At 53.5% G+C, this 26,135-nt stretch overlaps 9 protein-coding genes across 9 annotated transcripts; 7 read left to right on the top strand and 2 right to left on the bottom strand.

The window, feature by feature from the left end:
• Positions 1-436: 436 nt before the first annotated feature.
• Positions 437-625, top strand: CCM_06400 (uncharacterized protein; the record flags this gene model as incomplete). Its single annotated transcript, XM_006671540.1, has 1 exon — positions 437-625. One exon carries the CDS (start codon positions 437-439, stop codon positions 623-625), a length of 189 nt encoding a protein of 62 aa, XP_006671603.1.
• A 328-nt stretch (positions 626-953) lies between these two features.
• On the top strand, positions 954-1,609 carry CCM_06399 (uncharacterized protein; the record flags this gene model as incomplete). Its single annotated transcript, XM_006671539.1, has 2 exons — positions 954-1,311; positions 1,374-1,609. 2 exons carry the CDS (start codon positions 954-956, stop codon positions 1,607-1,609), a joined length of 594 nt encoding a protein of 197 aa, XP_006671602.1.
• A 228-nt stretch (positions 1,610-1,837) lies between these two features.
• Positions 1,838-4,644, bottom strand: CCM_06398 (rRNA maturation protein; the record flags this gene model as incomplete). The annotated part of the gene is made up of 2 exons (XM_006671538.1): positions 1,838-4,288; positions 4,345-4,644. The coding sequence occupies 2 exons, from the start codon at positions 4,642-4,644 to the stop codon at positions 1,838-1,840; spliced, it is 2,751 nt and encodes a 916-aa protein (XP_006671601.1).
• Positions 4,645-5,186: 542 nt separating this feature from the next.
• Positions 5,187-6,235, top strand: CCM_06397 (uncharacterized protein; the record flags this gene model as incomplete). Its single annotated transcript, XM_006671537.1, has 2 exons — positions 5,187-5,571; positions 5,622-6,235. 2 exons carry the CDS (start codon positions 5,187-5,189, stop codon positions 6,233-6,235), a joined length of 999 nt encoding a protein of 332 aa, XP_006671600.1.
• Positions 6,236-7,465: 1,230 nt separating this feature from the next.
• CCM_06396 (Noc1p protein, putative) lies at positions 7,466-9,979 on the top strand (the record flags this gene model as incomplete). Its single annotated transcript, XM_006671536.1, has 2 exons — positions 7,466-7,908; positions 7,972-9,979. 2 exons carry the CDS (start codon positions 7,466-7,468, stop codon positions 9,977-9,979), a joined length of 2,451 nt encoding a protein of 816 aa, XP_006671599.1.
• Positions 9,980-12,631: 2,652 nt separating this feature from the next.
• CCM_06395 (mitochondrial protein import protein MAS5) lies at positions 12,632-14,090 on the top strand (the record flags this gene model as incomplete). The annotated part of the gene is made up of 4 exons (XM_006671535.1): positions 12,632-12,667; positions 12,722-12,791; positions 12,850-13,686; positions 13,741-14,090. 4 exons carry the CDS (start codon positions 12,632-12,634, stop codon positions 14,088-14,090), a joined length of 1,293 nt encoding a protein of 430 aa, XP_006671598.1.
• A 551-nt stretch (positions 14,091-14,641) lies between these two features.
• Positions 14,642-16,357, bottom strand: CCM_06394 (Quinoprotein amine dehydrogenase; the record flags this gene model as incomplete). The annotated part of the gene is made up of 3 exons (XM_006671534.1): positions 14,642-15,035; positions 15,100-15,804; positions 15,867-16,357. 3 exons carry the CDS (start codon positions 16,355-16,357, stop codon positions 14,642-14,644), a joined length of 1,590 nt encoding a protein of 529 aa, XP_006671597.1.
• Positions 16,358-16,800: 443 nt separating this feature from the next.
• Positions 16,801-17,951, top strand: CCM_06393 (60S acidic ribosomal protein P0; the record flags this gene model as incomplete). The annotated part of the gene is made up of 3 exons (XM_006671533.1): positions 16,801-16,974; positions 17,032-17,786; positions 17,885-17,951. The coding sequence occupies 3 exons, from the start codon at positions 16,801-16,803 to the stop codon at positions 17,949-17,951; spliced, it is 996 nt and encodes a 331-aa protein (XP_006671596.1).
• Positions 17,952-22,015: 4,064 nt separating this feature from the next.
• On the top strand, positions 22,016-25,951 carry CCM_06392 (alpha-mannosidase; the record flags this gene model as incomplete). The annotated part of the gene is made up of 5 exons (XM_006671532.1): positions 22,016-22,053; positions 22,321-22,644; positions 22,738-23,034; positions 23,085-25,895; positions 25,927-25,951. 5 exons carry the CDS (start codon positions 22,016-22,018, stop codon positions 25,949-25,951), a joined length of 3,495 nt encoding a protein of 1,164 aa, XP_006671595.1.
• Between the last annotated feature and the right edge of the window lie 184 nt (positions 25,952-26,135).

The following is a 26,135-nucleotide window of genomic DNA, read 5'->3' as shown; positions in this document are numbered from 1 at the left end:
TCCCAGTAGCTGGAACACGAATGGATGCAGGGTTGCCTCTGTCTTTATAGTTCTTTGGGAGACATACCAGGCCAAGAAAACCCAGTGATGGCCAAGACGGGCGGTGAAGTAGCAAGCAAGTCATTCATCCAAGCTGCTGAGGCTATAGGTAGATATGATAACCGTACTTGGACAAGTTGACAGGAATGTGATGTAGAACTTGTGACATGCCGTTATTTGGTATTGACGATCCACACGCCATGGCTACTGAATCAGGTCATGGTCGTGACAAGCGAGTCCCCCGCATAAGACGCCACCGACCAGCAGGGTATCGAGGGGTATATTACCAGTGTGGTTGATATGGCTCTTGGCTAACGGCCATGGCGCAGAATAGCCAAGATGTGGCTGAGGCCTCGACTCCCTGATCAGGATAACTCCTCCGTGCGCAAAAGCAGAAATGAAAGGCGTGGTGAGTGTATTTATTGTCAAGATTGAGGCCAAGGCCGACTTGTCCCGCTGGCTTGCTGCCGGCCAAGAAGATAGCCAGTTTCACGAGAATTGTGCCCAGGCAGATGACAGCCCTGCCTCAGCGCCTGTTCCTCGCGCCGGGCTAGAGCCTCTATGCGGCTCTGCTCTGCCGAAATGAGAAACTGGGGTCAAAAGGCAGAAAGCAGTAAGACATTGGCCCGGTTTGGCGGGGAGGCATATAAAAAGCATGCTGTCCCGCACGTGTAAACGCTACCCTGCCTTCCAATTTCAGCGCAAAGCAGGTTACTATGCAATGGATACCAAAGATCCCCTCAGCGTGTTACCCAACCCAAAATGACAGAGCAGCCCTACCATCCCCGCAAACGCATTAAGGGTGGCGTGGAGGGGGAGTCGTACGTGAAGGTCGCCAAGGCTGGGGCCTAGTTAGCCTCAATCACCAGCCGCGAAAGTTTAAATGCAGCTGGACATCCGAGATTACCCTACCCATGAGTACACACGAGGCTGAAATGGGCGCAATTACCGAAGCATCTAGCTTGAGAATAGAGCAGCATGAGTCGGAAAGTGAAAGTGGCAACAGCCTCGCGGAAAAAGAAGGAGCTGGTTGCGAGCCAAGATCAGCAATAAGCATTACCAGAAACCGCCATGTGCATGCAAAAAAAGCCAAGATTGTAACCCACTACCGTGTTGTCGCAACCCGCAAAACCCACACAACACACAGACAAAGAAGAACAGACCATCGCTTGTATGCAGAGAGCGTGGGGTCCCCGGGTTACGAAGGAGCATTTAGTTATTATGCGCCTGGTCATCTTCAGGTGAAACTCGCAATTGCACAAGAGGGCGGGGGTGGGGTCTCCAACAGCCCTACTGGTTCAATTGCGAAGGTCGAAGGTGCCCTCAACCTTCAGCTCGTCAGCTCAACAGCTCGTCAGCTCAGGCGGATCCTTTTCTTTCCTTGGCACAAGTCCACGAGTTCGACATCATCCGATACAACACACTAAACAATCAGTCTCTCAGAATGCGACCCCATGCTCTGCACTACAAGGTCAAAGTTTCGTATGCGAAACCCTTTTCTGTTACCAACGAGTTGCTCGGCGTTTTTAGAGGCCCGAGTCCCCACGTGCTGCAAAATAGGCGCTATTAATCTAGTAGCTTTGTTGTTTGGACTGTGTGTCGGGGTTGAGCCCGCAAGCTATGAGAAAGTATGAGGTAGGATGTATTGAGTTAGAAAGTCTAAGGTAGAAAGTGTGAGGCACCAGTATGAGAATGACTGAGTAGGTTTCCGCGTAATAAAACAATCACCGAAAATGGCGAGGTAAATTATCTATATACAATATCTAACTTCAAGCTCAAAGACAGACGAGTCATCCGTCTACTTGTTCCTGTCGCGCTTCCGTGCCGACTTTTCCCTCTCGTACGCATTTGACTCACGGCCCTCTTCGCTCTGAATCTCCGAGACTAGGCGCTTGAACTTCTTCTCGTACGCCTCATCCTTGGCGATTTTAGTGCGCAGCTTCTCGCGCGCCATGAAATTCGCGTCCTTGCGCAGCTCTCTCATCGCTCCCTTGCGCTCGCGCTTATGTTCCTTTTGCAGCTTGGCCAGCTCAGCCCGCTCTCTGTCATGGTCGTAGTGCTTGTCTGGATCAAACGTCTCCTCAAATTTGGGGATAAAGCTCTTGATGGCCAATCTGCGGTGATGATGGAGCTCGAGCGGGCGACGCGCTATCTGGGCGAGACGCGACATGCGCTCGAGCTTGGTGGAAAGCTTGTCAGCTAGCTGCGCGACGGACGGCGGCAGCCTACTGCGGGATTTCGGGGCAGACAGATACTGAGACGCACGGAGAGCAGGCGCAAAGGTCTCTATAAAGGCCGATTTGCCAGTCCACAAGTCTGCAGCAGCGTCGAGGACTTGCAAAGTCGTGGCGAGGGCGGCGGCGGAGATTTTAGCAGCTTCGCCATCCGGGCCCGGGTGGCCAGCTTCGCCGGGGATGCAATCGGGGAAGCAGAGCTTGCGAACCTCGGTGGTGGCTGTAATGAAGCGCTTTTGGGAGTTCTCATGTATAGGGATGGTCGTGGTGATGTGTATGCTGGCTGGAGCGGTAGGAGCCAGCGCACAAAGGGTGTTGACGGCGAAGTTGATGACTTCGGGGACGTAGCGTTTGGCGAGCTGCTGATATTGAAGGGAAAGGACACAGAGAAATGTGCCAGTAGCAAAATCGGCGAGCTGTGTTGGCACTTTCTGGCCAAGATAACGACCGATAGTTAGCATGGCAGGCGTAACGACCTGATGGAAGTGGTCCGAGGTGGGAAAGATGCTTCCAATAGCGCTCAACAGTAGAAGATCCGATGGCTCTAGTGTAAGAGTACGGCCTTCTGCAATATCTCTCAAGTGATGACGAAAACGATTGCTGATTTCGATAGGGAACATCTTGGCAAGAGAGTGGATGTGACGGATGACACTCTCTACGACCGATGATGGTGGTGCTGTGGCAGGGTCCCACGGCGCCGCCACATAGTCTACCAAGGCCATGGAAAAGTTTCCGAGGCGCTCTTTATTTTTGGCATCAAGCTTGGGATGATAAAGCGCGCGCACACGTTGGATAATCTTCGGTGTGTTCTCGTGGGGGTATTGAGATGTGATAGCTTGCAACTCGTGGAGAGTTTCTGGGCATGGAAACGTAAATGGAAGACCGTGCTCGTCGCCCCTTGCAAGAGCAGCGTTATTGGAGTCGGATACGGCGCGAAATACCGGGTTTCGAGACTCTTCCTCGTCAAGGATACCCTTTGTGAACTCGTCGTCTTCGATTTGCCCTCCACCATCAGAATCGCCTGACTCGTCGTCTGATTCGTCGCCGCTGTCTACAAGATCTAGATCTAGATCCGAGCCGCTGGCAACAAGATCATCCTCGATGAGAAAATCGTCTTCGTCGTCAAGTCCGAGGTCAGTAGCTGTTGCGCGGGTGCGAATGCCTTCGCCGAGGCCAAAATCGTCGTCAGCATTTTCGTCGTCATCAGTAGCTATTTTTTTGCCCCGATTATCGTCGCTTTCGTTGTCATCTGAGACCTCCTCGCCGCGCATACGCTTTTGGCGTTTTTCTTCGAGTTCGCGTAGTCGCTTCGATTCTTCTTCCAGCTTCTCTTCCTCCGTCTTTGTGCGATCTTGAGGCTGTGCGCGGCGGTCTTGTGCCAGGCGCTTTACTTGCATGTCGAAGTTGCTGTCGAATTCCCCACGTTCAACACCTGCAATGGCAGATACCGCTGCCACGCCTTCTAGGCGCTTGCTTTTTGCGGAGGATGACAGCAGCATCTGAATATTAGAAAGTTCTTTATCAATCCTGACTCGCATCTCGTCGTCATCTTCCTTGGCGGCCTGGCGTTCGTACTTGTGCATTTTAGACTTGGCGATGACCTCTTCCATCACCTCTTTTTTGGACTTTTTGCGGTCAGGTTCTTTGTCGCTTGTATCGCTATTAGCCTCTCCAGCTAGACCTCGTAGTCGTTTCAAGCGTTGTCGCTCCCGCACAGAGCCGTCGCTATCTTCAGCATCCAAATCTCTTTCCTCGAAATCGTCGGCCAATACATTGCCGTCATCGTCATCATCGAAAGAAATCGACTTCCCGCCGTGTGTCAGTCCACTAATTGGGCCGTCGTCTTCGAGGTCGAACATTGAATTCTTCTTGTGAGCACGCTGTTTCTCGTGGGCAAATCGTTCCAGCATCTTATCTTCCGGGGCCATGGTCGGGTCGTTTTCTCCGAATCGTCTATCCAAGATACCGCCGACCTTATTACGACGCTGCATATCCACCAACAGAGTTTCGCGACGCTATTCAGGACTTGGTTAATTCTGGCAGAGGATAATTATGGTTGCGCCTGGCTTACCCGCTCTTCGCTGGCAGCTTTCGCAGCACCGGGACGGCCCTGAATGCCCTTGGCAGCACTGGCACTTTTGGGCACGTTACTGGTGACATCGAATTTAGGTCCTCGTGCAGCGTGCTTGAGATCAAAAGGGTTAAATTGCTCACGGATGCCGGACAAAACAGCACCTCGTTGCAGCCTCTTGTCGTTGCGGCCCTTTTGTTCTTCGGCGTGACGACGTTTTTGCTTTTTGGATTGCTGAGGTCCAATAACTCCCTGCTCTCTTAGAGACGCCTTGAGGCGCTTCAACTGAGAGCCCGCCATGTCGCGTGAGAAACTGTGGCACTGTTGAGCCGATGCACGAGGCTAAAAATGTGATGCTGGGAATACCAGTCCGGATTTTTTCTTTTTGGCGGGCCACTTATCGATAAGTCTGTTCAACCCACCGATGTATGACCTTGTACAGTAAAGTACCTCCGTACCTCGACTCTTCGGCGTAACTGGTGTTGCAAAATCAATTGCCGCCCGGCAGATCATCTACAGAATATGTTACTACAAGAATACCTGCCATACAATCCAATACAATTCGATGATACAATAATTTCTCTTACAAGAACTACTCTCTTGCTCCTGAAGAGTTCTCGGCTTATCCCAAGGATTGACTGTCTGGTCAAAGAGCCCAGTTTTCTTTTTAGATCGGCACTGCGTCTCCACCAACATCGCCAACGTCCCAGACACCTCCTTCTTTCCGCATCCCAAACTCCCACTTCATCGGTATCGAATAACCATCATAGCAAAGCCATGCTTATTGGTAACTTCTTAGTAGCATATTCTACAGCTAACCGAGTGCAGCACCCTATAGCATCATGAGCTGGAAGGCTGGCCTCTGGGCATTCGCGCGAGATGATCGCGTCGTGTTTCTTTGCGTTGGCCTGGCCGCATTCAGTGTGGTTAATACCATGAGGACCGTCCTTAACATAATTCGGGATACCAACGAAATCCCCCCATCAGAACCGAAAACACAATATATTACGCAAGATACAGAGGACGCTCTTCAACTTCACACGCTGACCAAGCTTCTGGAGCACCCCAATTTCTCAATACGCGATATTGCCACCAAAATTCTCTGCGACAGAGCTGTCAACGACCCAGGTGCCATGACATATCTGTTATACGGCATCACCGTAAAAAGCTATGATGAGCGCCTATACTGCCTTCGCGCGCTGTCGCTGCTCACGAACCAAACATTTGGTAAGTGCGATGGTGAGGTTGATGGATCCAGCAAACTAACCATGACATAGGGCTCGATGGTTTATCAAAGTTGAATACTCCGAAAGCATACTCGGCTCTTGTTCGATCTCTGGAGCAGAGTCTTGGCGACGGAGATGAGCCTGTCGTGACCAATATTCACTGGGATGAATATTATCTACGTGACACAGCCGAAAGGTTTTGTTTAAAGTTTCTTCAGGAGTTGACAGGCAAGTACGGCGCAAATATGCTCATCAAGGCGAAATTCGTGGAGAAATGGCTTGTCAAGCAAAAATGGGGAGACACGCCAGAGAGAAGGAAGCAGCACTTCAAGGCCTACAAGGAGGTGCGCAGCAACCGGATTGTCGACATTGTCAGCCGGATCGAGCAGTGCCGACGCGGGCTACGGGCACTGGAAAAGTCGGGGCTGGTGGACAAGGACAACTCGCGACGACGCATGCGAGAGTTGCCGGACCTCTTGATGGAAGTGGGCGACGTAATCGGGGAGGCGCCTCCGACAGATGGACAGCTCCGGAGGGCGCGTGAGCATTCGGCGGAGGAACGGCGCCTACGGAGACAACACCGGGAAGCGATGGTGTTGAATGACGGAACTCGGCCACTGGCCCGTGAAGACATTATTGAGCGAGATCACAGCTCTCCGGCTTGAAATGTGTATTATTAGGGTAGCGTTGCGACGATGGATTCCATTACTAGTACTAGGTAGTAAATGGGACATGGCACCTGTGTACGCCGTTTTGCAGCTTTGGAGCAGCGCTGATGGTGTCTGGACTGGTTTATCGAAGATCTGGGAAGAATTGATTAATATCTAGGTACCTAGGTAGGTAGGTAGCTAAGGACAATGCTGTCTGAAATCCGGTATGTACGTGAATGTCGGGCGGCATTAAGTGTTACAGACTTCGAACTGGATGCACTTCTTCCGCTGTATCAGACGAAATTGCACAACGATGCAGAAACGTTTCAATCGACTATTTCCTGATACAGGTGTATTTCCTGATACAGGTGTATTTCCTGATACAGGCGCTGTTTACTGTTCCCTTGGCTGCCATTTCCTGCTCCGGTGCTGGGGTTTGTTGTTGTTTACCTCCTTACAAACCATAGGGGCGTGTTGCAGTGTGACGTGGGAGCTGCACGCACTGCAGCAACCGTTTAGCAGCACGCAGCGCGGCTGACTGGGCTGGGGTCGTGCCACACGGTCCTGGCGCTAGAACCGCCGTCGCCCAGCGAGTCGGAACTTGAGGTCGCCCAGGCCCTTTTTTTCCAGCTCGTTTGCTTTGCCTCTCCTCCTTCATTTCTCTGTCTTTGGCAAGACCCAGCAGTTTTGTTTTTCGTCTGTCTACATTTACGTCTACGTAGCTTCTTCACCAACATTCTTTTTGTTCAATTTTCATTGCAAATTGTCACTACAACCACGCTGCCTACCAGGCTACCACCAACAAGGTTAGCTGTCCAGTGCCACCACTTGCTCTCCAAGGCGGGCGGGAACCCAACAGTGTTCCCGCAATCGTTCAGCGGGCGGCAAGCCCTGCTAACGCAAAACCGCGGCAGCTTCAGCGATTCGATAGCGGCTGCGGATAGGTACAACGAGGGCCTATCCTCGGAGATACATACGGCACGATTCATCTATGATTTATCTCGGTGCCTAGGTACCACGGAACACCTAGGTATTAACCCAGGTATTGGCGGTATTGGCGTAAAGCGTTATCGGCCCAGGTACATCTTTACCTACATTAGCGTACCGGGTTATCGCCATCGCTCTCAAGAGGGACGGCGGAGAACTGCTGCAGCCACTCAAGCCCTGCCTGGCGCCGCCCCGAACCACCGGCACCCACCTCCAGTTTTCTCCAAAACCGCCCAAACAGGGGCTCCCGCGCCCATCATGGCCACAACAACCACTTCAACTTCCACCACCCTCCGTACCCGCAAGTCTTTTGGTCGCGCCTTGCGCAGGCCTGTCGCCCTCTCCGCTTCCACTCCCGATCTAAACGCCGCCTTTACCGCTCATTCCAGACTCTCGGCTGCCTTGTCGCGCAAGCCGTCGCTCGCCGTTCTCACCCCCAGCACACTCGCCAGTATCCCCGATGTTAGCGAAACCTACGCTCTAGACTCTGTCCTCCGCCATTCCAGAATGATCCCCGCCACCCCCGGCCGCCTTGGTACCGCCGACGACGTCGTTTTGGGCGACAACGTCGAGGTACCCGGCGGTCTCCAGGGCACCGTTCGCTTCGTCGGTGCTGTCCAAGGGAAGAAGGGTCAGTTTGTCGGTATCGAATTGACCCGCGAGTTTGCCCCTCGCGGTAAAAATAACGGCGACGTCGATGGGTGAGTCTACAGAATGCACAAGGTTTTTGGCGTGTTGCAATTTGCTAATACGAGGACTGGAAGTATATCCTACTTCAACACCAACGTCCCTGGCTCCGGCATCTTCGTACCCATCACAAAGGCTATCCGTCGCGAGTCGCCCAACCACGCACCCTACCCTGCGACGCCTACCCCGTCTACAAACCGGAGAGCTCCCGCCCAAAGCTCAGGCTATACACCACCAATGCCGGCCTTGCCCAAGCTGAGCGCATCAGTCGGACCTGGTGCCAGAGCGGTCAGCCCGCAGTCCAGGCAGCGCCCCCGAATGTCGCTCCCCCGCCCCGAATCGCCAGTCCGCCGAACCCAGATGACTCCGGGCCCTCGACCATCTATTCCCTCTCCTTCTAAGGCCGCAAGGCAAGCCAGTCCGACCAATCGATTTGCCCAAAGTGTCAGAGGCACCGCCGGTGACCCAAACAAAAAAATCGGCCACCTTAATCAGAGCGTGAACCACGGCCAGCGCAGCAACTCTGCTATGGGTGGCGGCGGTGTCATGAACTTCGACGATGACCCCGCACCCCTCGCACAAAGGCCTATCAGGCCGCCCGCCTTGTCCACCTCGGCCTCGGCCTTTAATCTGCGAAGACCGGCTTCGCGCGCAAACAACGCCAACGAGGAGGAGATTGGGCGTCTCAAGAGTCAGCTGGAGGATAGGGACAGCCAATTAAAAGAGCAGGCTAGCACCCTGGCTGAGATGGAGAGCAGCTTGGTTGAGCTGCAGTCCCTGATCGATCAGTCGGACGGCGGCCCCAGACACGCACGGAATAGTTTGGATGACAAGGACTCTACCCAGCTACGCCTAATACTACGCGAGAAGACGGAAAAGATTGCTATGCTCACAGCAGAGTTCGATTCTCATCGCGCCGATTTCCGCAGCACAATTGATACACTGGAACTTGCTAGTACGGAGACGGAGCGTGTGTATGAGAAACGCATGGAGGAGCTCATGGCGGACATTAGAGAGCTTGAATCGAGGAACGTCGACGTAGATTCTGTCGCCAATCAACTCAAGCAACTGGAAGAGCTGGTCCAAGAACTCGAAGAGGGCCTCGAAGATGCGCGTCGCGGAGAAGCCGAAGCCAGGGGTGAAGCCGAATTTCTACGAGGCGAGGTTGAGAGAACAAGGTCGGAACTTCGACGCGAACGTGACAAATCAGGCTCGCCAGGAGGGCAGGTCAATGGCGGCAGCGATTCTACCCTTTCCAAAGAGCTGGAACAAAAGGAGGATGAAATTCGTGGTCTCAAGGCTATTATCCACTCACTCAGTCGCGATTCAGTTCCCGGCGAAGATGGGCATACCCCAACGCTGCGAGATTCTTTCAACGATCAACCGGCTCCTACAGCCAACGGGGCGGGCCGCGATCATTCGGAGCGTCGTGTGGTCGAACTGCAGGCGCTTCTCGATAAGAAAAATAGCCGGCAAGAGGAACTTGAGCAAGAGTTGGAGTATCTCCGCCGTGGCACCGGTACAGACCAAGGTCAAACCGGGTACCAACATCATAGATCTTCGTTGAGGGATTCCCGCGATACCGTAATCCCGACACGCGCGGAGCCTCGGTCGCCGGAAGCCGCAACGCACCGCCGCGGCAACACGCTGGATACTATGCCGGAGAGTGACACATATTCCTCGGAGACTAGCGCACTCTGGTGCGAAATTTGCGAAACTAGCGGGCACGACATTCTCACCTGCACCAATATGTTTGGACCGGAAGGCGTCAAGAGCGTCTCTAATGCAGGTGACGGCAACAGCAAAGCCGGAGATCGCGATACACTCAAGGCGCCGCCGACTTCGCAGTTTACAAATGGCGGTACAAACGGTGCTGATGATGCTGCCCGTCCCGCTCCCCTCACCACAGTCCGGTCAAAGCAAGCCACACAGCCAACACCACCCATCAAGATCATGCCGAACCCAATGGAGTCTGGCCCTGTAGCAGGCAAAGAGAGTGGCATCATGGATCCGGAGAAGTGGTGTGCCGTCTGCGAACGCGACGGCCACGACAGCGTCGACTGTCCTTTTGAAGATGCGTTTTGACGGAGTTTACGTATGAGAAACATGAACAAAGATGCGGTCGAGGCTGCGTATCGAGCTAGTGGTGGCGAAATGCTTCGTCACCGTTGGCATTACCAACAGCAGTGTAATTTGGCTGAATTGACTACGAATTTTCTTGCCTTGTCGATAATGGGCCTTTGGAGCAAGATACCCCTTTCTTTAGAACAAATTAATGCTGCTCCCTGTCTACCCAACTTTCTTGTCATTCGCGTAGGGCAGATTTCAACTTAACTTGGCCTTTTGCTTTTGTTGCGAGGTGCAACTTGCTGGCCAGAGGTGATACAGATACCGTAATAGCGAACACGCCACACATTTCTAGTGGCCAACATACTGAAAGTCAGACCTCCAATACTTCGCCAACACTCAAGAGACTGCATCTTCCAGATGTCAGGCAGAGGCAACTAAGCGCATCCAAAAGCTGGCCAGCGACGAAAAGAGGAAGGACTATAGAATGAACGTTCTCGAAAGAATTAACAAATATATAACATCAAGCCTTGCGCAGTTGGTGACCGGCGTGATACAATGGCGGCGGACCCCACGCATTCCAAGGCTGGCGATTTGGATGATGAAATACAGTATCTTTATGATGCCCTGAAGTAATATCGTCATTGTCATTTAGATCAGATTTGTGGTGAAATTATCTCACATATTCGGCTCAACGGCTACCGAGATTTCAAGACTCCAGGTAGCTCAGTCGATTTCGTCATGAATACTTCATAAGAATTCGGCGTTCTCTTCCTCGGCCACCCACATACCCACCGAAGCCATTGGCAAGAGGCCAGCATCCAGATTTGCAATCAAGGCGCCCACTCTCCTGAAGCTGGCGAGAAGTAAGATATCCTTCGACAAATATGCTCACAGGCGCTCATGGGCGACGCAACGCTGACTCGTGGGCATAAAAGATGCACTGACAAAAGTAAAACGGAGCGAGGCGATGCGCCAAGAGAGCACCGCTGGATTCCGTACGAAACGTTTTGTTAACAAATCAGCCGTCGTGATCAGGACTTACTCTGCCTATCTGCATATGAGGGCAAGCTCACGCACCGCAAGCGGGCCTATATGAACCGACAATGGCTCGGAGACCAATAGCCATTGTCATTGGCCAGGCTCCTTTCTAGCTCGAACACTTCTCTATCCGACAAGTCCAAAGCAATATTTTCGGTGTTGACTGCGAAAACTACATGGCAATTTTACAATTCTGACCTGATATCTCAGGGCTTGTCAGGCGATAACCTATACTTGATGTATGAATCGCACTCTGGTATCTCGGGTGCGTTCGTCAACGAGCCTTTGCTACGGGCTCAATACACTGACGAAGTCATGGTTCAGCCGGAGCGTCAAATGATTCATGACATGCCTCAGATCTTTGCTCTTGGTATATTACTCCTTGAACTGGAAACTAGAAAAACGATGGCGATGCATCGAACTAATCCAAGACTGTGTCCCTCTGGTCCTGTCGGAATAAACACAAACTATAGGATATATTAACTAGATTCAAACTAGTAATTTATACACTAATCCATATACTAATTTATATAGAACTTCTTATTATAGAGCTATTATACTAAGAATATTAATATATGAGGAGTCTAAAATTAGTGTATTTGTCCTAAGTATACTAGGTAGTTATTAAGATATAAGGGACTTTGTTTACTCTGGACTCTGGTTTCTAAGGCTTTAATTGGCTGCTTAGGACCCACGGAGTACTGCAAGTTAACCTACTTGCCAACCGCCCGTGGAACTTGGCCAAAGGCCAAATACGCCGCTCCGATAGGCTGACCCATCGCACCGCCACAGGGTCGACATTCTTCGAAACCATTCCATGGGGCGCACGGAGCAACGCTGACGGCGTTCGCCCCAGGTATTGAGAGTACCTAACCACCGATCCCGCAAACCCTTCGTTTTTTAATTGTTCATCACCCTTGTTCTTATTCCATCTTTCTCTCTTCTCTTTCGTGCGCCTTCTCCGAACAAGATCGAGAATTACATCTTCGTACCCCAACACGCGTATCTTCCTCCCGTCTCCCGTCCAGCTCACGATTTGCGGTCTTCGCTTGGCGTCTCCTCCGCGAATCTCGCGAGACCAAACGCCCAACGCGAATCTCGTGATACCGAACACATAATCGCAAAAGATCTCTAGCGCCACCGATCCCTGGGCATTCGAAGGCTGCATCGTCCTTCCTCGACTCATCGTCGCTCTACGCGATCCTATCTTTGCCCAGGTAAGCCGCAGTTGCCCGAGGCTGCGAAACCCTGCTCGCAATATTTACGACCCCCTCCTTCGTCGCTTTTCCGTCGCCTTTTCTTCCCATATTCCCCATTCTAGCTACGATAAAGCTAGAAGCTAGATACTGCGTTCCAAGTCACTGCGTCTGTTTCCACTGGCACCACCTTCATTCGTGCCTAGGTACTTCTCTCTCGCATCAATCCGTCTCCCAATGCTCGATTGCATTCTTTTCACGTCGGCCCACAGCAGTGCGCAACACAACTTGGCAGATTTCGCGACTGACTTATGCGAACAACAGTAACCCTGCTCGCAGTTTCGCCCAGGAAGAACTGCCAGAGACTGATTTTGCTCCACAAACACGCTTGAGTTTCAGTTACCGAACGACAGTCTGCGCTGCAAATATCACAATGGTGGCGGAGACTAAATACTACGATATCCTCGGCGTACGCTTCGTCAACCCTAGCCCTACTATTGTACCCTTACTAACGGTCTAATAGGTCACTCCGACTGCCACCGACGCCGAACTGAAGAAGGCATACAAGATCGGCGCGCTTCAGTTCCACCCGGGTACGTCCAAACAGCCCTCCGCGATGACAGTAAATTGACAAGACTGACATGCGAGCAGATAAGAACGCCAACAATCCCGAAGCCGAGGAGAAGTTCAAAGTAATTTCCCACGCTTATGAAGTCCTTTCCGATAGCCAGAAACGACACATCTATGACCAGTATGGTGAGGCTGGCCTCGAGGGTGGTGCCGGCGGCGGCGGCGGCATGGACGCCGAGGAATTTATGGCTAGCATGTTCTCCGGAAATGGCTTTGCAAGCTTCGGTAATATGTTCTCTGGTGGCATGGGCGCCGGCATGGGCCGCAACAGAGGCGCCGCCCGTAAGGCTCGCACCATTGCTCATACGCATATGGTCTCGCTCGAGGACATATACCGCGGCAAGATCTCAAAGCTGGCGCTTCAGCGCTCTATCATCTGCTCCAAGTGCGAGGGCCGTGGTTGCAAGGCGGGTGCCGCCAAGCACTGCCCAGGCTGCAATGGTCAGGGGACCAAAATATATGAGCGCAACTTTGGCGGACGATTTCAGGTTACCTGCGCTGACTGCAAAGGAGAAGGTGAGATCATAAAGGACAGAGATCGCTGCAAGCAGTGCCAGGGCAAGAAGACTGTTGTTGATCGCAAGGTTCTGCATGTCCACGTCGATAAGGGTGTCCGCAGCGGCACCAGGGTCGAATTTCGCGGCGACGGTGATCAGGCGCCCGGCTACCAGGCGGGTGACGTTCTCTTCGAAATTCAAGAAAAGCCCCATCCTCGCTTCAGGCGCATAGACGACCACCTTTTCTACAACTGCAAAATTGATCTCGTCACTGCCCTTGCCGGTGGTACTATCTACGTTGAGCACTTAGACGATCGTTGGCTGAGCGTCGATATCCTCCCGGGCGAGGCCATTACCACAGGTACGCTGAAACCATGCCTTTGAGGATTATTGAATCAAGACTGACTGGCAAAAGGCTCCATGAGAATTGTAGCCGGCGAGGGTATGCCTTCCCACCGCCATCACGATCACGGCGACTTGTACATCAATTTCGAAGTCACTATGCCGGAGAAGGACTGGACACAAAACCCCGAGGCTTTTGAGGCCCTTCGCAAATTCCTTCCTTCACCCGCTGTGCAGAACGTTCCTCCGGCCGAGTCAATGACCGAGCCATACGATCTCGATGAAGTCGAGCCAGAGATGCAGGCCGCTATCCAAGAACACGTCGCGGAACTAAAGAGAGCTGAGCAAGAAAAGTCCAGCAGACAGCAACACGGGTCTGCTGGTGGTGCAACTGCTGAGGGCGTGCAGTGCGCGACGCAGTAAAGCGTCGACTGGTATGTACTCGCGCTTACGGGATCGGATGGCAAGAGCTGTTTGGAAAGTCGCGTTCTTGCTGGAGATACCAGGCGACGCCAGGGTAGTTCCAGACGACCCTTGCGGCATAAGGGTATTCTGAGCGTTACAGGTCATCTTGCTATTTTTTGGGGGGGATAAGAGAGGGGATGGGTGGGCAGTGTGTCGTGGGGAAGCATAATTCTTTTGATAGTTGTCGTCGCGTCATCAAGTCCTCTCAGTTCAGAAAGGGGGGGGATAATGACGGTAAATGGGGGACAGGAATACCAGGCAGGACCGGAGTGAGGGCCGTTTCACTTCCCAATTTCATTAGGAGCTACGAAGGCAATGGAGAGAAGACTGACAAGACCGGCTGGCGCTTTGCTTTACAGATCGTGGGGATGTATACTTTTCTTCTCGGCCAGACTTCTTTTTTCAATTTTTTTTCGCTACCATTAGACCATGATTACAATCACTCTAGACTAGTGTTGTTGTCTTTCTTTATACAGTGCTGCATCTAGTATATTCCGTCGCTAGTATCGCTATTCTTCAGCAACGGTTCCTTCCTGTTGCTCTCCCTCGACCTCCTCCAGACCGCCGCCCACCGGCTGCTTGCGCAGGTGCGCCACTGTGTAGAATAGCATGTGGACATCTACTTCGGCGACAGTTTGCTCCTGAACCTCCTGAGACTCGTCATGTACGGGCGCAACGGTGTCGACCGTGAGACGACCGTCGTCATTCATGAGGCGAATGATGTGGAGGCTCTGCGCACCGCAAGCCTCTGAACGCTCGGGAATATGCAGCGCAATAGCGAGGCTCGCGGCGTCGCTAGTCATGCTGGTGGCGATATCCAGGGGCTTACCAGGGAGTTGGATGATGCCTGATCTGGTCAAGGTGTTGTCATGGAGAAGCTGCCATGTGAAAACGGCAGAGATGCTGCAAGATATGAGAGTCAGTACCTATCACAATAAAGCAACGTTCAGTGCCAAGTCTTGCTTACCCTTCGCAGATTGCAACAATGAAGGTCTGTGTACCTTGCTCGCAAGGGTGCTCGAGAGCAAGGAGTTTGGAAACAGCGACACTGCTTGCCTGTGGGGTAACTTCGTGGGCGGGCATTAGGATGCTCGTCCTCGACAGAAGCTTGCCATGGATCCAGTCCCAGACGAACAAGTCCTCATCACCGCCTCCAGAGACAAGAACCGCCCCGCGCCCAGCCGGAATCACCATGGCCCCGACAAACTCCCTGTGGCCCAGGCAGTACCCGTGAATGACGTGCGCCTGGGGCATGTACCGTGACACGCGAATGTGCTCGTCGCGATCGCCCGTGAGCACGTACCGCCGGCGCTGCACATCCTCGCCCAGGAGAAGTGTCGTCAGCATGGAGACATGCCCCAGCAGCAGCGTGTGCTCAAAGTCCGGGCCTTCGGCTCTGACATGGTCTGCGGGGTTAATTGGGTTCGCGAGCTGCCGCTGCTGCGCGGCGAGCGCGGCGCGGTTACCCTTGGAGTGCACGGTGAGGACGGTGGCGGCGGGTTTGGAAAACGGCTTTGAAGAGCCGGAGGAGGAGGAGGTGGCGTTTTGCGGTGGCACGTAGGGCTCGGTGCTCTTGAGGAGGGGGATGGCGTAGACGTCGCCGAACTTGTCGGCGACGATGATCTGAGAGTCTGGCGACACTGTTATGGAGGAGGGCCGCTTTGGCATAACTCTACGATGGAGCGATTGTTAGCGAGGTCTTTCGATACGAGTTTTACTCTAAATTAGGTATACCTTTTGCTGAGCTGTGAGAGTTGGCCGTTGCCATCGTGTGTAAAGACCCAAACTGCCTTATCATGGCCCGACACGGCAACCAGGTGGCTTCCGTTGCCGGTGGTTGTCAATTGGATGATGACGGGACGGTCAGGCACCAGGGTCAACTTCGGCTTTCCCTGACCCTTGGCCCGGCGCTTTTTCCTTTTGGTGCCGGTCTTGTCCTCGTCTTCGTTGTCTGGTTGCTCGCCCTCGGTCACTTTTTGGCGCTTCGCAGGAGGCTGTCCGGCCTCGTCCGCCATGACGGAGTCGTCTGCGTCTTCGGGCAAGCTTTCAGCGGCTACGGACGCTTTCAGATCTGCCGCCAAGTATGTCTCCAGATCGGGGTGTTTCCATGTTGCGATGTGAGCGCCGTCGGCAAGGCGAAAGGTGTGAATCTTTCCGCCTCGGGTGGCAAATAGGACATTGCCGTAGGTGTAAAGACAATTGTATGGGATCTTCATCTGAGGCATGTTTTTTATAGCTTAGCGGACAGCCTCGTCTACAAACAAGTGCACGCAAGGCAGTGAGCTGCTCAATTTTTCGTATAAGAGCCAGGCCGGAAAAACGAGGCTTCACTCTAAGCAAAGCTACATTGGCAATGTACCATTTCCGACACTTTAAAAAGGTACGTACCTTTTGCTCCCGTACTAGTCCGAAAGTAGATGCTGATCTACTGTAAAGTACTCGCTCGGCAAGCCCTAGATAGGAGGCAAAGCGTTAAGTGGGGCGAGCACACAATCTCGCTAAGCGGTGTCTATTGGCGCAAAAGAATTAGTGGCCGCAAGGAAAAACTATTGTGAGAGCGCGCGATGGTTGACGGCTCTTCTCCTGCACAACGTTAAACAACCACCACCATCACCTAATTACTTCAATTACCTTTTGCCCTTAAATAACCTGCCTTTAACAAGAAGTCATGGGGGGCAAGACTGCAAACAAAGCCGGCTACTTCGACAAGCTCAAGGGCTTGCTCGAGGAGTACAAGTCGATCTTCATCGTCGAGATTGACAATGTCACGTCTCAGCAGATGCACGAGATTCGCCACTCGCTTCGCGGCAAGGCTGTTGTGCTGATGGGCAAGAACACCATGGTATGCTGTCAATCCACTCGGCGCGCACGCGCAACCTCGCTAACACTTCATCTTTAGGTTCGCCGTGCCCTCAAGGGTTTCATCAGCGACACCCCCGAGTACGAGCGTCTCCTGCCCTTTGTCAAGGGCAACGTCGGTTTCGTCTTCACCAACGAGGACCTCAAGGAGATCCGCGACCTCGTTCTGGCCAACCGCGTCGCCGCGCCCGCCCGTGCTGGTGCCGTCGCTCCCCTCGATGTCTGGGTCCCCGCCGGCAACACCGGCATGGAGCCCGGCAAGACCTCGTTCTTCCAGGCCCTCAACGTGCCCACCAAGATTGCCCGTGGTACCATTGAGATTACGACCGATCTCAAGCTCATTGAGAAGGGCCTCAAGGTCGGCCCCTCCGAGGCCACCCTGCTCAACATGCTCAACATCTCGCCCTTCACTTTCGGTATGGGTGTCGCTCAGGTCTACGACGAGGGCCAGTGCTTCGACCCCAGCGTGCTCGACATTGAGGAGGAGCAGCTCCTCAAGAGCCTGAGCAGCTGCATCAGCTCCATTGCCTGCATCTCGCTCGCCATTAACTTCCCCACCCTCCCTTCGGTTATGCACTCCCTTGTCAACTCGTACAAGAATGTTCTTGCTGTTGCCATTGAGACGGAGATTACCTGGCCCGAGATTGAGCAGCTCAAGGACCGCATCGCCAACCCCGATGCCTACGCCTCTGCTGCGCCGGCCGCGGCCGCTGCCACTACCACTGAGGCTACCAAGGAGGTTGAGAAGGAAGAGTCCGAGGCTGAGGACTCTGACGCCGATTTCGGTGGTCTCTTGTACGTGTGCCTGAAAGAGCTTTTTATAGATTTCTCGCTAACCCAATTTTTAGTGACTAATTGCGGTCACTTGATCACGACGAATGACAGACTTGCAGGGCTTTTGGTTGGGATCACACCATGGAGATCAACAGTATCGAGCACATATTTCACCGCCAGCTGTAGAAATTGCTGTCGGCACGATGGTATGATTGACACGAAACAAAACAATCAAAAAATCGAAGTCGGTTTCTCGAAAGGACCTGTCCTATTTCGCCATTTTGCCGTGAGTGCATGTTGAACCTACCCGGGTGGCGACAGTACTCTCTCCTAAAGGTTAGTTTGCTATTTTCTTTATCAAAAACCTGGAAACCAAGCCCCCCATCGGAAAGATTATGCAAATGTTCAAGAGCTTTTTAACCCTGAATCTTCTGTTGACACACACACACACCCTATGACCGACTACTCACTCTTTTCACCTATTTTATTACCTATTTTACAAAGGGTATCATCGCTAACTGCTTGAAGAATAGTGTACACATTGATTGCCCAGTCCAGCCCCCCATTGCATCCCGATTTCTACCCGAACACTGCGCATGCCCAGTTAATGCGCGTAAATCTTTTGTAAAACCCTTTCTGCCATTCGTAGGGCCACTTCTGGCAGTCCAGCTCGTCTCGCCGCCTTTAGTGCATGACTATTGCGATTGATGCCCTTTCGCAGTCGGTGAACGTAGACAAAGCCGCCATCCGCATCCTCTTCAATGTCTGTGCAATACAGCTGCACTGCGCCGTGGTTGGGATCGCACAGTCCATCGGCCGCCGCAAGATCTGCGATGGCATGAAAGTGTGTCGCAAACAGTGTGCGGCACTGATTGACGGTGACAAGATGGTGCAAGCAGGCATATGATACTGCCGCGCCGTCCTCTGGCGTCGTGCCGCGACCTATTTCGTCCATGATGACAAAGGAGCTGGGTGTCGCGTGTTTCAGGATGTGGGCCGTCTCAAGCATCTCGACCATGAATGTGCTCTGATCGCGGTACAAGTTGTCGGCAGAGCCGACGCGGCTGAAGATGGCGTCGACAATGCCGAGCTCGGCGTAGGATGCTGGCACATAGCACCCAATCTGCGCCAAGATGGTAATGAGTGCATTCTGGCGCAGGAAGGTGCTTTTGCCAGCCATGTTTGGTCCGGTGATGAGCCAGAGGGAGCCGGCGGTGCGATTGCCGACCAGACAGTCGTTTTCAACGAAGCTCCGGCCCTGCTCGACGAGTCCGCCCTCGACGGTGGGATGTCTACCGCCAATGATGGTGTGTGCTGTAGAATTGTTGAGTACAGGACGCAACAGGCCTCGCTCGGAGGCTAGTCGAGCAAAGGAGGTGGCAATGTCGAGTTCGTCAAGGACAGCGGCATTGCGGCGCAGGTTGACGAGGTTGACGACGACGTACTCCCTCAATGACTGGAAGACGCGCTGCTCCTCGCGGCGGATCTGGAAGCGTGCGTGGTCGAGGCGCTGGCCGAGGGCTGTCCATTCAGGCAGGTGAAAAGAGCGCGTCGAGCGACTCGAGGACAATGCGCGGATGTCGGTCATGTTCTTGGCGTCTTTGCCCTTGATGTGCGCAATGTGGCCCAGACCAGGTGTCCATTTCAGAGAAAGGCTTGGTGCGCCAAGACGGTCACGAAGGGCCTCGCTGAGAGACTCGCGTTCTTCCAAAAGTGAGGCAAGCTGCTCGTGTAGGATTTTGAGGGCCGGGCTTGCTTCGGGCTTCATGATCCATGTGTCATTGTCTTCGGCGTAGTACTCCCTGATACTCGTGGGTCGTTTCTTGGTGCTCTTGGGCAGCGAGGAAGCATCTTCGACGGAGCCTTGCATGGCCACGATACCTTCTGCGAGGGCCATCATGTGGCTGGCTTCTGACTCTGCAGCCTCATGCTGCAGCTCGACGCCGTCCTCGTCAATGGCGTCGGTGATGCGACGGGCTAGGGTCCGAGGCTCTTGGAGACGGATGCGCTTTGTGAGAGTAGCTAAACACCGTGATGAAGTCTCTGCGGTCGCTTTCTCCAGAAGATGGACAATGTCTGCGGTCGCTTGGATTGTACTCGCGAGATGAATGAGGTCGTCGGCGTCGCCCCGACCAAGGGCAAACTTTTGCACCAGTCGCTGTGAGTCGTGACTGCGTCGGAGTAACGTGACGATGAGGTCGCAGAGGTCGGGTGATTCAAAGAAGCGAGCAACCAAATCTTGTCGACCAGTTATAACGTCGACGGAAGTAGATGGCGCACTGAGCCATTCGTTGAGCAATCGCGAGCCACTCTTGGTGACGGTGCGGCGGATGGCATGCAGCAGGCTGCCGCGAAAGAAGCCGTCGCGACTGGTCTGCTTGACCTCTAAAGCGCGCAAGCTGTTTTTATCGATCATCATGATTTGCATGTTCTCATGGCGTAGGGGCGGTTGCAGCTTCATGCTCATGCCTTGCAGCCTGTCTTTGACATAGTTGAGTACCAAGTGCCCGGCACTGATTTCGTGTGGAGTGAAGCTCTCAAGGGCTGACGGTGGAATGTCAGATTCAAGCATGCTGCTCCAGTCGGAGATGTGGGAGAATTGGCCGGCAGGGGTGTATGTGATGAGATGTCTGTCTTCTGCGAGGATGGAGAAGAGGTCGTGCTCTGTTTGGGACTGCAGGTCCTGGTGCAGGACAATTTCGCGCGGGGCGATGCGAGACAGGACCGAGCCAAGTGATGCCAGTTCCGTCTGCTGGGTAAAGAAGTTGCCGGTGGAAAGATCCAACCAGGCCAGGCCAAGGGGGATACTATCATGAGATGCAGGATCAGAAGCCATCTGGTTGGGCACGTGGATGGCCATGACATAATTGTTGGCATAGGGATCGATGAAATTCTCGTCGATGAGAGTTCCAGGCGTAATGATGCGGGCAACTTTTCTGTCATGCAAAAGACCTCCAGATTTGATTCTTTCTTCCGGATTGTGGGGGAATTCCTCAGCCACGGCAACATATCTATTTAGGTCTTGAACCAGGATCTTGAGGTAACGGTCCAGCTGGAAGAATGGGAAGCCAGCCTGGGCCATGTAAGTATTGATCCTTGATTTCTTTGATTCGCGGAAAGGGGAGGAAAAAAATTGGAATTTACCATGGCAACTGGGCCAGCACTCGTTTTTTTGGAAGCCAGCTTCAGGTTGAGCAGGGGCGCATACTCGTCGGCATGTTCAAAGTAGAGCTCGTAGAAGCCACCAACACGGGTCAAGAGGACGCAATTTTCGAACTTATCCATGTTGCGACGTGCCTGCTGCACTACAGTAGGATACACGGCGGCAATCTTGTCTTCCTCTACCGGGGGAGACTCTGCCTGTAGAGAGCCCTGCGGCAGGTCTGACAGCTGCATCGTGGTCCTGGTTTTCTTTCCCCGAACATGGTTCGCCGCAGGCAAGCTTGGGGGCCAGCAGCAGGAAAGCTGGATGCAGGTGAGGCATCTGGGCGCTATGACGCGTGGTCGATGACTTGCCAGACTGTGTATAGCGTGGCTAGTACGTCTGCGAAGCATGGGAGCGATGAATATAGGTGTGCGTTGGAGATGCGTGGGATGGGTTGGGTTCCAGTGGCCTACTGTAGGTAGGTAGGGTTACGAGTTGAGGGGTGGCCAGTGCTGCTGTGGTAGCCCGCTGCCCGCCGCTACCATCTGACTTCTGACAAGGGATAGGTAACAACTACAAGCATTACAGTAAATCTACAAATTATTGTGCCGAGCATTGGCATTAGGTAGGTACTCTTCCACTGCTTGAATTGTTGTTCAGCAAAGGCCTCACTCGAATAGCCGAATATCGAGTAGTACTTATCCCTATCGTGGTTTCTTCACTGGCCTCCCGCTTGTGCTTCAGCGGGAGGTGCAACAGAGACAGATAGGCTCACCTGCCGCGCCTAGTTATCCTTCACACGCAGACTTGCCATTTCATGACGCGGGAGAGCAGTCACAAATCCTGAACAGCACATCATCTCCTCTACGGCACGTCTTGGCCCTTGGTATCTCATTATCCTTTATTTGACGTGTTATTTCTCTCTTCTTTTTTATAGCTCTGCCATGGTCAAGCTGTCGTCCATTAGTACTATCCACAACAGTGATTACCGACTTACACCCTAGGTACTACTTACCTACCCGCTACCATACCTCGAGGCGACGACTTGCATCAACAGCTGAATATCGCTCTTCTTTGACGTTCCCGGAATACCTTTTCTTTCAAAATGGCGACCACCAATTTGCCTGACCGGCTCGCGATGAGGTAGGTTCAGAAACAGTCTGTTACCTTGGCCATCTTCCTCGTCACCGTCGCTCCTACATACCTACCCTACATAGGTAGGTACCTACCTAAGCGCCGCACCCGACCACCCCGGCACCCCAAGTCTACGCCACCGCCGGCGAAAACAAGCCCAGAAGAATTCCTGGCGACCTAGCCAGAGAAGCCTCTAGGTTTTTGGTCTGCCCACGAAGCAAACTCTCTCCTTCTCCAGTCCACTTGGGATGCAACGACCTCAAAAGGCTGTCGCAGGCAATACCGACCTGCCCGAACCAGCGACTTGCCCCCACCCAGTCTCCAACCTCGCATGGCGCTAGACATGGCACTACAATATGCTCCGAATGCCCTGAAGCCACCTATCCCGACGGCTGTAGTGGCTTACCGTGACAGACACCACCACCAGCCCCCCACTGTACCTCTCGGTCTAGTGGCGCCCATGTCTCGTTTCCCCAGCTTCTTCCCCTCCACAAATCGTCACAAGGTCCTTATTATGCCCATCTCTTCTTCCTCTTCTTCTTCCTTGTCTTTTCTTTTTCCAACCTTCCTCCTTTGGTTTCTCAAGGCCGGCATCCTGATGTGAGGTTGAGACACCCTCTTCCATAGTATTCCCCAATCTTTTATGGCCTTGCGCTTTTGATATATTACTTACCGCAACTTCTGATTGCGCAGTCCAAACGCAGCTTTCACTACAGCGCTACCCGCCGACTGCCCGCGCCATTCTACTGTTGCCGGCCTTTCTCATCCGCTTCCGCCACGACTTCGTCGCTTCTCCAACCGATCCGCTCCTCCTGCACCCGGCCACGATTTCCAAGTCGATACTATGGGTGGCGGCCACGATCACAAGAGCAGGGGTGCCTACCCCGTCTACGCCGACAAGCCCGTCGGCGTGGCCAAGACGAGCATTCTCCAGGGTCGCATCGAGCCCTTCTACAAACCTGGCCAATATGAAAAGGTCAATTTGTTGGCGTGCGTTATTCCCTGCTGTCTTGAATAGATAACCTGCTGACACTGACCAGAAACATGTACAATGCCCGGTACTCGGGCGAGCCCAACATCAAGCTCGCCGTTTGGGCTGCTCCCGGCCAGGACCGTCCCTCATTCCAGGAGGCCGTTTCACACGAGTTCAAGAAAGCTCATATTGGTGACGCTTTTGGACCCTCATGGACTACCCACTGGTTTCACGTCACAATCACGATCCCCAAGGACCTCGTTGACGAGGAGTTTGTCATTCTCGAATGGGATGCCAACAATGAGGGCATGGTCTGGACCGACGACGGCATGCCCCTACAAGGCCTCACTGGAAACGGTGACCGCATCGAGTGGGTTATTCCCGACCATTTCCGCGACGGCAAAGAACATGTCATTTACATTGAGATGGCCTGCAACGGTATGTTTGGCAATGCTCCCGACGGCACCACCGACAACACCCCTCCCGATCCCAACAGATATTTTCACATCTCCAAGGCGAGTATTGCCGCCGTCAACTACCAGGCCCGCATGCTTCTCTTTGACATCTGGCAGATCGGCGATGCGGCCCGCGAGCTTCCCGAGGACTCGGCCGAGCAGAACAAGGCCTTGGCTGTCGCCATGAGGATTATTGACACTTTTCAGGTCGACAACCAAGACTCTATTCTCAGGTGCCGCAAAATTGCCCAAGAGATTATTGGTCCCGACGTCGACTCTCACCGTGTTTACGAGGTGGGCAAGGACCCTACCGTCTTCGGCATCGGCCACTGCCACATTGACAGCTGCTGGCTCTGGACCTTTGACGAGACCAAGCGCAAGGTCGCCCGCTCTTGGTCTAGCCAGTGTGATCTCATGGACCGCTACCCCGAAGCCCACTTTGCCTGTTCCCAAGCTCAGCAGTACAAGTGGCTCAAGACGCTCTATCCTCGTGCCTTCGAGCGCGTCAAGGCCAAGGTCAGAGAGGGCCAATTCCATCCCATTGGTGGTAGCTGGGTTGAGCACGACACCAACATGCCCAGCGGCGAGTCACTTGTTCGTCAGTTCTTTTACGGCCAACGCTTCTTTGAAGCCGAGTTTGGCTCCCGTAGCCGCACCTTTTGGCTCCCCGACACCTTTGGCTACTCCAGCCAGCTGCCTCAGCTTTGCCGTCTTGCCGGCATGGACCGCTTCATGACCCAGAAGCTGAGCTGGAATAACATCAACAACTTCCCTCACACCACCTTCATGTGGGTCAGCCCAGATGGCAGCCAAGTCATTTGTCACATGCCTCCCTCTGAGACGTACACCTCCGAGGCCACCTTGGGCGATATTCGCAAGAGTATCACCAACCACAAGACGATGCGTACCGACAGCTCTTCACTTCTCGTCTTCGGCAAGGGTGACGGTGGTGGCGGTCCCACATGGCAACACCTCGAAAAGCTGCGTCGCTGCGCCGGCATCAGCAACACAATCGGTGGTATCCCCAAGCTCAAGCTTGGTCTCTCGGTCGACGACTTCTTTGACCGTCTGACGTCAAAGGCCAACGCCTTCCCGACCTGGTACGGCGAATTATACTTTGAGCTCCATCGCGGCACCTACACCACCCAGGCCAACAACAAGTACTACAACAGAAAGGCCGAGGTCATGCTCCGCGACATTGAGCAGCTCGCTACGATTGCTTCTATCAAGAACAAGTCGTATAAGTATCCAACCGAGGATATCGATAACATGTGGGAGACTGTCCTGCTCTGCCAGTTCCACGACTGTCTTCCAGGCAGCTCCATTGAGATGTGCTACGACGACACCGACAAGCTCTACGCCCAAGTTTTCAAGACTGGACACACCCTCTTGAAGGAGGTTTACCAGAGCTGGAACGCATCAGACAATCGCGCATCCTCTGTTCATGAATCCGTTGTTCTCAACACTCTGCCCTGGCATCGTAAGGAAATTGTCGAGATCTCAGAGACGGAAGTGGGGGTCGCGTGCGGGGATGGACAGTTGCTTGCCGTGCGTTCCTTCAAGACTCAGGGAACCGAGCCTGCCGTGACCCTGCGCCAAGTCACCAAGGATCAGTTTGTTCTCCAGAATGAGCACTTCCGGGTTGAGGTCGAGGGCGGCTGTATCACATCTCTCCATGATCGTCTCAACGACCGTGAGATTGTCGAAAAGGGCGCCAAGGCCAACCAGTTTGTCATCTTTGATGATATCCCCATCTACTGGGAGGCTTGGGACGTCGAGGTCTACCACCTCAACACGAGGAAAAACTTGCAGTATGGCGAGACTCGCATTCACGAAGTCAAGCCTCACCGGGTGACGCTTGTGACGGATATTCAAATTAGCAAGCACAGCTTCATGAAGGCCTACATTAGCCTGTCTGCTGCGCTCAAAGGCCAGTCGTCATGGATTGAATGCTCGGCAGAGGTCGACTGGCACGAAAGCTCCAAGTTCCTTAAAGTCGAGTTCCCTGTCAATATTGTCAACAACGAAGCCTCGTACGAGACGGCGTACAGTATCACAAAGCGCCCCACTCACTACAACACGAGCTGGGACATGGCCAAGTTTGAGGTGTGCTGCCACAGGTTTGCTGACCTGTCGGAGCACAACTACGGTGTCTCCATTCTCAATGACAGCAAGTACGGCTTCGCCACAGCTGGCAAAGTGATGCGTCTTTCCCTCCTCCGCTCGCCCAAGTCGCCTGATGAGCACGCCGACATGGGCAAGCACACAATTCGCTGGGCCATCCTTCCCCACAAGGGTGGACTCTCCTCGGCCACTGTCCGAGCTGGCTATGCTTTCAACACGCCTCTCAAGGTTCTCTCGGCACCCAAGGCCATCATTGACAACCTCGGCAGCGCGCCAATCAGACTGGTTAATGTCGATGAGTCTGCTTCGCTGATTTTGGATACCATCAAGCGCGGCCACGACGACGAGGACGTGAGCCGTCGCGAAGGTCTCTGTGTCAACCCTGGGAGGAGCATCATTATAAGAGTCTACGAGTCGCTCGGCGGTCATAGTCGAGGCACGATTGAGACGAGTTTTGATGTCAAGCGCGTGTCCAAGTGCAACATTCTTGAGGACGAAGGGGACGACGTGCCGTTTAGCGGCGGCAAGTTTGCGATGAA

Source organism: Cordyceps militaris (assembly GCF_000225605.1).
Source record: "Cordyceps militaris CM01 unplaced genomic scaffold CCM_S00004, whole genome shotgun sequence".
In the NCBI taxonomy this organism is placed as follows: Eukaryota; Fungi; Ascomycota; class Sordariomycetes; order Hypocreales; family Cordycipitaceae; genus Cordyceps; species Cordyceps militaris.
The sequence above is the reverse complement of the archived record's forward strand: the minus strand, read 5'-3'. Positions and strand labels throughout refer to the sequence as shown.